This window comes from Lutra lutra, chromosome 1 (genome assembly GCF_902655055.1).
Source record: "Lutra lutra chromosome 1, mLutLut1.2, whole genome shotgun sequence".
NCBI lineage: Eukaryota > Metazoa > Chordata > Mammalia > Carnivora > Mustelidae > Lutra > Lutra lutra.
In genome coordinates, this window is record NC_062278.1 from 134,841,592 (window position 1) to 134,855,387 (window position 13,796).

Below are 13,796 nucleotides of genomic sequence, written 5' to 3' on the forward strand. Positions count from 1 at the left end.
CACTTGCTACTTTTTAATATAAAAATTACACATCCTCATTTACAAAAATATATAAAAATATCCAAAATAAAGTGTGACTTTAAGCTTTCCTCTACGAGGGGAGGCATAAACGTCAACCTCGTGAAAAGTCAGGACTTGGGATCCAGGCCCAGGGTCACAGGAGATGGGTTCTTAGGACACTTTCGGAATTTGCTCTGAAGGAAAACTCTTGGCACACATAGGCCTTCTTTTTTGTTCACCGTTTCACGAAACACGTACTCATTCACCACGTCTTCATAACCTGTGTCCATAAAGAGCCGAGCCAGGAATTCTGTAAGGCAAGCAGATCAACAATGCTCACAGTCTTGATACTACTACATTTGCTCTGCAGCGGTAAAGAGGAGGGCAGGGGTGATGGAAGGAATTTTTTTTTGGTTAAAGATTCTATTTATGTATTTGACAGACAGAGATCACATGTAGGCAGAGAGGCAGGCAGTGGAGGGAGGGGGAAGCAGGCTCCCTGCTAAGCAGAGCTGGACATGGGACCCGATCCCAGGACCCTGGGACCATGACCTGAGCCAAAGGCAGAGGCTTTAACCCACTGAGCCACCCAGGTGGATTTTTTGTTTTTTTTTGTTTTTTCGGTTTTTTTTTATGTAAAAAAAGCTCCCATGCTAAAATTTATAGGAGTTGTTTTGGAAAGTGATACACTGCTACTTGTCTTCTTGCACCCAAATTTAAACCCCCAACTAAATAAGTTAATCAGAAAAGTTTAAGGACGACCTGCAGTATGGCCACCTTACCCTCTTATTATAAGACCCCAAATACAGAAGTCCAAGTAAAAAGAAACACAATTCCAAACTGGCTATATTTATACGTAGTCTTCATGTGTTCAATGTGTTTACATCAAACACCTCATCTATCTGAACATGATGGAGGAACATCTGTGACCAGAGTGGGGAAACCCGACACTTTTGTGACTCTATTTAACCTCAATAATCCATCACTACATGTTAAATGAAACAAATAGAATGGCTATGTGACGAAAATACTCCTAGCAAGAGCATTACTCTGCAGAATGTGCTCCAAAGCACTCTGCAGACATCACTGCATCTTCTCAATTACTTGCAACTGGTTGACTCAGATTTCATGAATCAGAAACATTAAAACAAATTTTTAATTTTCACCTGACATTTTTGTGACTTTGTGGAGTTATTTTAATGGTAATCACTCATTTTTTATTTCATTCTAAACCCAGAAGAATATTTCATTTCAAGACATATAAATGTTTATAAAAATAGAGTTTAAGAAGATACGTATTTTATGGTCCAAATCACTACGCAGGCTTAAAACACCAAGTATTAAGACTGAAATGGTGATCAGTGTTTTGATGTTTTTATCAAAATGGCTTCTGAAAGACCCCTTTATAGCAAATTTGTGTACTTAACACCTTTATAGACAAAGACAAAGATTTCTTGCCTTTGTGACCTGGGAAGATAATTTCCAGACATTATACAATCCTACTTCTATGTGTGTTTCCAAGTTTATTTATTTTTTTTTAAGTTTTTTTTTTTTTTTTTTTTTGACAGAGATTGAGAGAGAGGGAGCATAAGCAGGGGGACTGGAAGAGGGCAAAGCAGGCTTCCCACTGAGCAGGGAGTCCGATGTGGGCCTCGATCCCAGGACCCTGAGATCGTGATCTGAGGTGAAGGCAGACACTTAACGACTGGGCCACCCAGGTGCCCTACTTTTTTTTTTTTTTTTAAACGTAATCTCTACACCCAACATGGGGCTTGAACTCATAACCCTGAGATCAAGAGTTGCATGCTCTTCCAAATAAGCCAGCCAGGGGCCCCTGTCCTACTTGTTTTGTGGCTGAACAATGTGAAAATCCTGCTTTGCCCTCTGCCTTTTCCAGCACAGTTCCTGATAGGGCATACACGTGGCATGTCAGAGCCAGTCCATTAACCCAGGCTCGCTAACAGGACACCGTCACTAGAGGAGGCTTGTGAGCACACCATGGTGAGAGCTGTGTCCCTGTTGTCCCAGGTGCTGGGTGAGTGGTGTGTGCTGGAGATGGATCCAGCCAGGACCCTGTGCATGTGTGCTCTGCAATGCCGCGCCCACCCCAACCAGGACCACAGTGATAAAGCATGCAATAAATAATGCAGAAATAAAAGCAAATTTCATTAACCTTACCATCAGTAAAAAAATATGATCTGGTTCCATCTTGTCTAGCGTAGAAGTTTTCTCCAAGTTTGCTGCCAGCTCTAAACCTAAGCATGGCATGATCATATAGCCCATAGTCCCGAAACAAGACGCTTTTGCCTGGTTTTAATACCTATGAAACAAAAGCAGGTGGCATTAACATATTGATGGCTCAATAAAACTTAAAATAAAATCTGACTGTTTAGGGATCAAACTAACCTACAAGGAACCAGACTGAACTATCCATAGTATGAAGGAAAAAGGGCCTCCTAAAGGTATAGCAACACCTACAGGGCCCCATACATTGCAGAGATACCTCTCAGCACTTACAAGGTCTAGTGTCACAGAATTAAAATGTTAATGACATTAAATGAAAATAGACTTATCTGCTTTAAAACATGTTCTCCCAACATTTTATTAACCATCTCCTAGTATATGACCCTGCAGGCAAACGGTCTCTTTAAAAAAATATGTCATTTCATCTTCTTACGGCTTCTTGTTGGCTTTCCTCATTCTGAGTCTCAGATGGGGTCCACTGTGCTAAAATTATGCAGAACGTGCCCACCTTGCTAATAATAGTTGACAGCACTCTGCAGTTTCTCTGACAGGAGGGAGGAAGGACTATTAGCCTCATGTGAGATGAGGAAATTGACACCAGGTAAGTGATTTGTCCATGATTCATAGAGGCCACTAAGTGGGGGAGTCAAGACTCACATTTGGGTCAAAAGGCAGCACACTGTAGATCAGAGACATCTTTTAGCCCTGGACCTGGACAGGGGTAGGGGGACGTGTTATTTCCAATTCCATCCAAACTACTGACAAGAAAGAGAGGCTATGGGGGGAGGGGTAACTGAGTATTCTTCTCTTGCACTGTGCTTCTTGGTAGAACACCCTCAGGCCAGTGCAGTAGTGCAGGGAAGGGGATCAGTGTCAGGCCCAGCTGGGAGTCCCTCACTAAAACCTTTCAGAGATAGGTGTCTCAAAAACTGGGAGGTGGCTTCAGCAGGATGTAGGTACAACCACCTCTATCTTACAAAGCAAACACCATATGCTTTTCAGAATGAAAAGGGGTACACATTGTGACATTTGCTTTTTATGTGAGAATTCCTTCAAGCTACATTAACACTACCAAGGAAGAGAGGACTTTACAGAATCTTATTCTGATTCATTACATCAGTAAGATGATTTTTAAGACATGACATATACTATTACAACAGATTTTTGATGCAGTTTGATGTACTTCCTCTTCTGAACAGAGTAGGAAAGACTGTCCCTAATACTTCCAAGTGTGCTGCAGATTTTCTCATTTAGTAAATTCTATCAATGCAAGCATGCATTTTAAATATTGTCCATAAAGAGCCTCCTGGATAAATACATCCTACCTTAGCTTAGTCCGAGATGCTAAACTTTAAAAAATGTGAATAGTTGCCAAGAAAATTCTGAAAAATTTAATTTATTGAAAAAGACTTAATTATAGAATGAAGAAAGGGCTACAGGGAGAGCGGAAAGAGCACTCGCTCAGCAATTTGGAAATCTGGATTCATATTCCTGTTCTTCCATAATTAGCTGAATGACCTTGAGCAAGTAATTTCATCCCTGAGTTTTCCTGTGTGTAAAAAAGTTTGATACTAATGCCTCCTTTAATCCTGGCGCTGTATAGCTAACCAGGAATTTCTCACTGTTATGTTTCCTCACTCTCCAAACACCCCCAAAAAGTAGGGTAGGGCAGGTCTGTTACACCTGCTTTACAGCAAGTAAGGCTCAGAGTCAAAGTGACTTGCCTGAGGTTTCAAGGCAAGTTGGTGGCATTGGCAAATACCCAGATCTCCTGGTGACAGAATTTTGTCTATTTTTACTTCATTATTCCATTCCAAAACGACAGAAGGTTATCTTTCAGTTTAAACTTATGTAGTTTAACAAATTCTCTGGTGTTAACACTCTACAGTAATCACATCTACCTTAAAACAGCTTATTACTGTGGTTGCTCATGCAAGGCTTCAGAGCTGCCCCAAGGGTGTCTGTCTTATTATTGTCAGAGGCTGAGAAATCGCTTCTCCTTCTGGTAATTTCCTGATGAAGCACACGATTTCAAATCAATGAGCCAGTCACTATGCATGAGGCAGAGAGCCGGCAATCCACTAGGCTGTGAACTCATTCCACATCAGCAGAAAAAAGATTTCTATTAGGTGTAAAAATAGAAAGGATTGCTGAAATGGAATTTGCTACTAAAGAAAGATTAGAATGAGGGCCAGGGGACAAGTGTGGATTGAGACAGATCATCTCAATTAAAAATATATATATTAACACTTCATTACTATTAAAATATAGATAGTATATGTTTTCATTTAAATCAAGAATAGGCATATCCTCAACAACACTTGGCTTAATTCTGGCAAATCTAACAGAGTCTCACTGGGGTTTTATTTTACATTTCCTGGGTTACCGAGGTTATCTTTTCGTAGGTGTGTTCTCTTCAATAAAACAACTATTCATGTCTGCCACTCTTCTATTAATTTGCTTCCTTTTCTTACACAGGAATTCCTCACATATTCTGGATACTAATCTTTCATCAGTTCTACAGACTTCAAATTACTTTTCCCAAGTTGTTTTTAAATTCCTTTGTATAATATTGTCTTCTGAAGAACAGAAACTTCTACTTTTATTATAATCATATTTATGCTTAGAATGCTTCGGGTCTTGAGAAAATTTTCCCCACTCGGAGGTCATAAAGATACTTTCCTATATTTTCTTCTGAAAGGCTTAAACTTTTATCTTTTCCATTTAAGTCTTTAATTCACCTGAAAATGACTTTTGTGGAGGATGTGAGGAGGGTAATCTCATTCTCTCCTGCATGGACACTCAGTGGTCCCAGTAGCCACTCACTCAACAGTCCTTCTTTTCCCAGTGATCTTCATCGTCACCTCCATCATACAGCAAATTTCTATTTATGCATGGATTTATTTTTAAGCTATCACATTCAATTTGTCCCTCTGCCAACACTATTCTGTCTTAATCACTGCAACAGTAAGTCCTTATATCTGGTATATCTGGTAGGGTATCAATCTCTCCCATCTCCTTCTTTGTCAGGACTGTTCTGACCCTTTGTTCTTTCAAGTAAACTTAGAATCAGTTTGTCAATCTCCTTGGCAGAGGGGGCGGGGGGGGGAAACAGAACACCCTACCAAAAAACCCCAAAACAGCCAAACAAAAAAATTAATAAAATGTATAATACTAAATGGAAAAGTAAAATTGCACAATGCATGTTACTCTTTTTTAGGTATATAGCTCAGTACGTTTTATAAGTACATTATATTCATCTTACACTTTCATAGTCTTTCAATATTTTCTAGTCAGAAAATTACATTATCTACAAATAATGAGTTTTGTCTCTCATCCTTGTTTTTTTCTCCATCTTTTTTTGTTGTCTTTTTGAGCTGATTAGGACCTCCCTGTAATCCTGAAAGGAAGTACTGACAGTAGGCCCTCTCATCTCCATAAAGTTCTAAATACTCCTTATTCTCTCCCTGTCTCAAACTTCTCCCAGTCCCCGAAACCCTTTATCAGTGAAATCATTGGTATCCACCTCTTCAGAATTCAGATTCTTATGCTAACAGACTGTCCGGAGGATACTATTTTTCCTGCCATATACTGACTACATGGCCTACCCCTAGTGAGAATGAGGAGACTCTGTAAATCTAGGCATGAGCCTCAGAAGGGAGGTAGGCAAAAATATCAGGACGTCCAACCTCTAGGCTCCAAATCACTAACCTGGTAAATATTTTTTAAGACAAGGTGCATCTTATCAGGGTGAACAGCAGAGAGTACAAATATCAACAAGACAACATCCACAGACTCTGGGGGCACATGTTCCAGAAGGTCATCTTTGGTTAGATCACACTGGAATACCTTGCATCTTTCTGCATTGTATAAAGGATTTTGCTAGAGAAGAGGGAGAAAGTAAAGGAATTTTAATGCAACATCCATGTTGACACACACAGAAAAATACAGCATCAAAAGGAGATTCAATGGAAAAAAATAAAAAGAGATCCTATTTCCACTAGTGCACTGTTGCACAAAAATCAAATATCACTTTGTTACTGGGTAAAACTGAGTAATGTAGCATTTGTACACTAAAGCATGTAGTAGACAATATTGCTATGAGGGGCAAGATTTCATTTTAACAAATCACCTTTAACTGAGGAGAGGACACAAACTATCACATATTCAAAGGTGATCATTTTAGAAGTACATATTTCTAAAGGGATGATAAGTGCAAACTGACCTATTGCTTCTTTAATCCTCCTTTGAATCACCTTCTGCAAATCTAAATCCTCTCACAAGTCCTTCCAAATCTACTCACGAAGATGCTCCCACAGTTCTTTGGGCATATTTTCCCTTGAGGCAGCAAGCTAAGTAAACCTAACTTTTCTTTTCTTTTCCTTTGCCACAACTGTGTTCCTGTACATGGTGGATGGTGGGTTTAAGAGCATTACAATAAAAGATAATACATAAGAGTATCATAAAGAAAGAGTATCACAAAGTGTAAGGTGTTACAAGAGCATTATAAAAAAATATTAATCTTTTCTTTAGTATAAATAAGGACTCGAATAAACACAAAGGTAATGGATGGGTAGATTCAATACTGAAATGATGTCAATTCCACCTATAATTCCACTTCTAAATCCAATATGATCTCAACAGAATCCCAGTAGATTTCTAGAAACTTGACAAGACAAATTTAATTCATCTGGAAGCAAAAAAACTTTTAAACTAATTGAAGGAGGAGGTACACTCCTGACATCAAAACTTATTACAAAATGTAGTACTAAAAGAGTAAGGTTTGAGAATGGGGACAAATAAATCACTGAGACAGATGAGAGTTCCCAACACAGAGCCCCTCTATATAGAGGAATTTAGTATTGCGTATGACAAAAGACACGTGACAAAGATGACAAGTATATCAAAAAACATAGATAATAAAGGTGGCAATTATCAGGAAAGGAAAATGAATTTCTTATTCAATTTATTGTGTTTGAACAACCAGTTCCACACTTATGTTACAGGATGATTGGTTACCCAGATTAATTAAAGGTCTTCTGGTTTCAGTTCAAAGATTATACAGTGGTATAAAAATGCAGCTCCCATCCTTACAGTAAGAAGAAAAATGGACAGACAGCGAAGTAATGGCATTTTGGTGAACCCATCAAAGAAGAGAGGCCAAAGAACCACTAGCCACCCTAAAATATGGAGACAGAGAAGTGCCTTCTGGGTGAGACAGAACCTAGGCATTTGCTTCCCTGAGGCCTCCCCACTGGAAAGATAAAACTAGAAATTTGGTAAACTGCTGGAGACTGAGTGTGGCTGTTATAGTGTGAAGTCCCTGGGGGCTGTAACAGAGCCCAGTAACAGAGGTGTTCCCATCCTCTTATAGGTGTTTCCTCTGGGGACAGCATGGGGCTTGCTAAGAGGATGGCCTTTCTCATCTCCTTTACGGAAGAAGACTTAAAATGCAGGGGAAAGGTCATCTGAGGCCTACAGCCTTAAGGTACTGATAGAATGCCACTGGGGGAAGGAAAATACTCTGCTCAGACCCAGTTTTAATCTTTTTTTCTAAGTTGGTGGGGGTTTTTTTGTTGTCTTTTTATTTTTTTAAGTAATCTCTACACCCGATATTGGGCTCCAGCTCACAACCCCAGGATCAGGAGTTGTATGCTCTTCCAACTAAGCCAGCCAGGTGCCCCAAACCTAGTCTTAATCTGAAGGGAGAATGACCTCAACACCAGAAAGGAGGATACAGGTATATACCTCCTGATGGAGGGAAGGGAGAGAAAAGCTCTAGCCGTGGAGCAGCAGATATACGTGTGAAGATCACATGCTGGGACACAGGCCCACTACGCAGTTCAGAAACTGAGAATCGGATAATAATCCCTTCTCCCACACCTTACCAAGAGTCCAGTGCTAATAACAACAGTGGATTGCAGCTAGGAAAGCTGTGAGAGACTGGCTCTTTACAAGGAACAGTATAATGAGAAGACCCAAAGCCAAAAGGGGAGACATGAACCAAGTCACCAGAGAAGTCTGAAGTCTCTGGTGTCCATAACAACAATAAACCTCACAGGTAACTATAGCAACAGTAGATTTCAAACACAGCTCAACTCCTGTCTAGATTATTACAAATCCTTATTACCTCAGTATTGCACTGCCCTATCTAACATATCTGGCTTTCAGCAAAAGACTACAAGGCATACCAAAAGGCAAGAAAAAACAGTCTGAAGAGATAAAGCAATAATCAGAATCAGACTCAAATATGACATCGATACAGGAACTAAAGTTTGAGGATTTAAAATAACTGTGATTAATATTAAAGGCAATGAAAAAGATAAAATTCAAGATCAGATAGGTAATTTCAGCAGAGAAATAGAAACTACAAAAAGAATCAATTAGACATACTAAAAATAAGAAACATAGTAACAAAAATGAAGAATGCTGCCTAAAGGTTCATCAAAGCTTACTGCTTAAGAAGGAAACCGTGAACTTGATGACAGGATGAAAGAAATTATACAAACTGAAAATACAAAGAGAAAAAAAATTAAAAAACAAAACAAAACATCAAAACACCACCCGAGGGCGCCTGAATGGCTCAGTGGGTTAAGCCTCTGCCTTCGGCTCAGGTCATGGTCTCGGGGTCCTGGGATCGAGTCCCGCATCGGGCTCTCTGCTTGGCAGGGAGCCTGCTTCCTCCTCTCTCTCTCTGCCTGCCTCTCTCCTACTTGTGATCTCTCTCTGTCAAATAAATTAAAAAAAAAAAAATCTTAAAAAACAAAACAAAACAAAACATAAAAACAAAAAAAAAACACCATCCGAGAGCTGTGGGACAATAGCAAATAGTTTAACATATATGTAATGAATCTTAGAAGAAAAGAGAACAGAGCTGAAGAAATAGTGGCCAAAATTTTTTTCCAGATTAATTAAAAAACATAACCAAAACTTAAAAAAAAAGAAAACACACACACACACACAGTTACAAAACTCCCAAACGAGACATAAAAGCTTAGAACCTTGAAAGGAAAAGATTAATAAATTTGCACATAATTTAAATTCTATCAAAAGACAATACCATAGGGCACCTGGGTGGCTCAGCAGGTTAAGCCTCTGCCTTCAGCTCAGGTCATGATCTCAGGGTCCTGGGATCGAGTCCCGCATCAGGCTTTCTGCTCAGCAGGGAGCCTGCTGCTCTCTCTGCCTGCCTCTCTGCCTACATGTGATCTCTCTGTGTCAAATAAATAAAATCTTTAAAAAACAAAAAGACAATACCATAAATGCTAACTAGAAATGTTTGCAAAAAATCTAACAATACTCAGAATACACCATAAAGATAAGAAAATGACAGAAAAGTGAGCACAGGTTACAAGAGACAATTCTTTGTATAATGCAAACCCCACCTGCGGTTCTTTTGTATTTTGTTTACTATTAAATCTCAGCGTTTTGTTTACTACTTAATCCCCTTAAACTGGCACATATGAGGCTCTCGATAAATATATGTGGAATAAAAGAACTCACAATCACAAGAAAAATTAATGCCTAGTTACATATATAAGGAATAAACATTAAAATATGAAATATTACTTTTTGCCCATAAGATTGGGAGATATAAAAAAACTGGTATCAAATGGTGAGAGCAAGGGTACCTGGACTGCTCAGTAGGTTAAGCATCTGCCTATAGCTCAGGTTATGATCTCAGGGGGGACTGACTCCTACTTCCTCCCCCACTCCCTGCTCAGTGGGGAATCTGCTTCTTCTCTGCCTCCATGCCCCCCATCACTCTGAGCCCCCCACAAGTCCTGCGTGCATGCTCTCTTTTGCTGTCAAATAAATAAAATCTTTAAAAAAGAAATGGTGAGGGCGTAGCTAGAATGGTAGCTATATGTTAAAATCTATATATTAAATTTTAAAAAACATATATGAAACATTAAAATTTAAATGTGTATACTTTCTCTCCAAGGAATTCTTCCATTACCATAGAGAAAAGTATACACACGTGTTTAGGAGAGCAGTGCATAATGCTGATTACATTAACTCTACTTGTAAGAGTAAAAAATTAGAAGTGATTTAAACAAATACCAACAGGTAACTATTATAGTATATCCATCCTATGGAATACTACAACACATAAAATATGGTAGACCTACATGTACTAAGATATGATGTGGAGTGAAGAAAGCAAGTTACAGTACAATGTGATACTATTATTAATAAAACTTCTAGGGGAGCCTAGGTGGCTCAGTGGGTTCATTGTCCAACTCTTTGATTTCGGCTCAGGTCATGATCTTGGGGTTTTTGGGATCAGTACCACACTTGGCTCCATGCTCAACTGGAGTTAGCATGTTCCTCTCCTTCCGCATCTGCCTCTGCCCACAAACCCCCCTGCAAACTTTCTTTCTCTCTAAAGTAAGTACATAAACAAAATCTTAAAAAACAACAAAACTTCTAATGGATGCTAAAACTATGAAAGGTTGATGGAAAATTAAGTATTTGAAAAAGTATCCCCCACATATTTGTTAATGGCAAAAGGTAAATATTTGTACCCCTTAGGAACCTACCTTTTAGGTAGGAATTAGGTAGTTACTACCTTAACCCAATGATCAACACTAAAGCATCACTTATAGTGGGGTTATCAGACATGAATGCCTCCAGACATTGCAGTCATACAGAAAAAGTCCTTATTTTTTTGAGTATGTTTGCAGACATATTTAGGAGGGAAGTGTCCTGACATCTCTACTTTACTTTAAAATAGTTCAGCAGAGGCACCTGGCTAGCTCAGTCAGGCGTCCAACTCTTGATTTCGCTCAGATCATGACCTAGGATCATTGAGATCAAGCCCTTTGTGGTGCTCTGCACTCAACACAGAGTCTTGTTTAAAAAGTTCTCTCTCTGGGGCACCTGGGTGGCTCAGTGGGTTAAGCCTTCGCCTTCAGCTCAGGTTGTGATCCCAGCATCCTGGGATTGAGCCCCATATTGGGCTCCCAGCTTGGTGGGAAGCCTGCTTCTCTCTCTCCCACTCCCCCTGCTTGTATTCCCTCTCTCGCGGTCTCTCTCCCTCAAATAAATAAATAAAATCTTTTTAAACATAAATAAAAAGCTCTCTCTCTTCCTCTGTCCCTCCCTACACTTGCATGGGCATGTTATCCCTCTTTCCATCTCTAAACAAATAAATAAAATCTTTAAAATAGTTCAGCAAAGAAGTAAGTGTATAAAGCAAATGTGGCAAAATGTTGGCAATCAGTAAATCTGGGTGTCACTTTGGTAACTCTACTTTTCTGAAAAAAGCTATGTTTTTGCAGGTACTATATGTATGTGATCAGGAAAACCATATTCATGGTGATCACAGTTGGTTAGCTTCAAAGAGAGGACAGGAATTAGGCATATGAGTAGAAAGGTGGGAGGTCAGAAAAATCTAAGAAAAGAGCAACACAACAGAACACATGGATGGAGCACCAACCTTGACGTATTCAACCGCTCTTGGAGAAAAATCACAGGCATAGGCAAAGATATTCAGATCTTCTTCTAAAAGTGGGAATAAACAGTTCCCAACACCACAGCCAGCTTCAAGTATAGTCAATTTTTGATCTTCAAACTAAGGAAAGAGGACCCAAAGTCATAATATGCTACATTTGCATCACAGAGAAACAAAGTGTACTCTAAGAATACCTCTCATGAGAGACAAGGTGTCTGTCACCACCCTGCCCCCCCCATTGACAGTAAACAAATGAACTGATAACCTAAAGTTAATACTGACACCTCACTTGTCATCCAACATTGGGTAGCATAAAGGCTAAGAAAACAGGCTCTGGGACTAAACTGTTTGCTCTGGAATCTCCTCCCCCAACCTGTGTTCTCTCACTGGCCAAATCACTTAAACAGCTTGTGCTTCACTTTCACCGGCAAATGGAAATAATCATGATGCCTACCTCAACAGTGTTTTTACAAGGCTTAAATTAGAGAACACATTTAAAGTTCTAAAAAAGGGCCATGGTAAAGTGCTGTTCATCTTTATCCTGAAGCTATCTGTCACCGAAGTCACCCAGTATGAAATTAACATTTACGACTTTCAGACTGAATTTAAGAAGTAGAAAATATCTACTAAAGCTCTTTCCTATGAATTATATAACCCAGAAACTGCTAAAACTACTTGAAACCAAATAGTGTATTTCTAAGGAACAAAGCATTTTGACAAGCTTTGTAAATTTTCTACCTCACATTCCCCTCTGGAACGCAATAAACACTCCTGTTTACATTTAAAAAAATTTTTTTAAATTAACATATAATGTATTATTTGCCCCAGGGGTACAGGTCTGTGAATCGTCAGGCTTACACACTTCACAGCACTCACCATAACACATACCCTCCCCAATGTTCCTCTTTACATTTTAAATGAAAAACAACTCAAATAAGGTGCAAATTAGCTTACCTCTCTACATGATCTGAGCTCCTCAAACTCTCTGGTGGTCCAGTGTCTATCTTTGAAGAAGTTAGTACTATTTCTTTTGTAAAAAAGGTCCCAGTTCTTCTGAGCCTCTTTTTCCAGTTTTTGCTGCTTAAAATCAGACACCAAAGCCTGATCTCTTTTCAGTTTCTCCTCTTCTTCAGAGCTGAGAATCCTTGCCTGCAGCCCTTTCCTTTGCAAAGAAGCCATCTCCTAAATTTATGGTAAAATGTTTAACACTGCTGAAGAGTCTCCATCCCAGAATAACCTGAGGAATTCAAGCTGATACTGCAGACACAGGCAGGGTTTTTCAGATGTGGTTTCTCAGGCTGGGTTCAAGCCTCAGGCAGCATCGGTTGCTTTGCAAGAAAAAGGAGGTGGTTCCGGTTCTTGGTTCTAGAAGTTTTTGAGACCCTGGGTTAGTGGTTCTAGAACAGTTCTTCCACTAAACAGTTCAATTCACCATTTACTAGACGCTGACTCTATACTAAACCAGGCCCATTACACAAGAGGTCGGTCACAAAGACGAAGACATACATAGTGCCTACCTTCAGAGAGCTCACCTTCAGTGACCAGCGCTCTCACGCACCGAACTGTAGTTCAAACCAGAACAAGTCAACTATTATAGCAACTATTAGAAACTTAATCCTCTTTATTACCGAAATACTGTGACACCACGAACTAAACCGATATAAAAAAGACACGCCCAAGAATTGACTGAGAAACCTTAGGGAGAAAACGCATCTATTTTCGGGGCCCGTGAAAGGGGCGACTTACAACCACGAGAGCTCCCTGATCTGGGGATGGGTGGTCAAGTGGGGTCATCGTTTCCCAAGAATCAGACACTCATTTTGGAGGTGGGATGGGGAGAGGAGGGGAATTAGGAGCTAAGCCCGGGGACCTGCGTCTCTGATCGCACTCCCAAGAAGCTGTCTCACGAAGCAGAGTAGGCGTCTCTTCCCAGGGGCTGAGGCTCTTACTTCTCCATTAATGCGCGAAGGAGAAGAGGCCAATGACGCGCAGGGCAGGATCCGTCGCTCGGGAGAAACGAGGCGGCCCTGGCCGCCAGGGCCCGCGCAGAGCCGGCCACCCTGGCTCTTAGACCCGTGTTCAACTAGTTCGCCGC

At 40.0% G+C, this 13,796-nt stretch overlaps 1 protein-coding gene across 6 annotated transcripts in view; it reads right to left on the reverse strand.

Moving 5' to 3' along the window:
• The window catches only part of METTL6 (methyltransferase 6, methylcytidine), a 14,917-nt gene continuing 1,121 nt past the window's right edge, over window positions 1-13,796 (reverse strand). For 4 of the 6 annotated variants that reach the window (XM_047737417.1, XM_047737397.1, XM_047737407.1 and 1 more), the window contains exons 2-6: window positions 12,656-13,066; window positions 11,687-11,821; window positions 5,956-6,126; window positions 2,179-2,320; window positions 1-310 (exon numbers count right to left, since the gene is read on the reverse strand). In XM_047737417.1, coding sequence (XP_047593373.1) covers window positions 129-310; window positions 2,179-2,320; window positions 5,956-6,126; window positions 11,687-11,821; window positions 12,656-12,880 — 855 coding nt within the window. In that variant the 5' untranslated portion in view covers window positions 12,881-13,066 and the 3' untranslated portion in view covers window positions 1-128. Of the gene's footprint in view, window positions 311-2,178; window positions 2,321-5,955; window positions 6,127-11,686; window positions 11,822-12,655; window positions 13,067-13,218; window positions 13,238-13,650; window positions 13,791-13,796 lie in introns of those variants that run through there. The other 2 variants (XM_047737366.1, XM_047737377.1) reach the window with 2 other exon arrangements.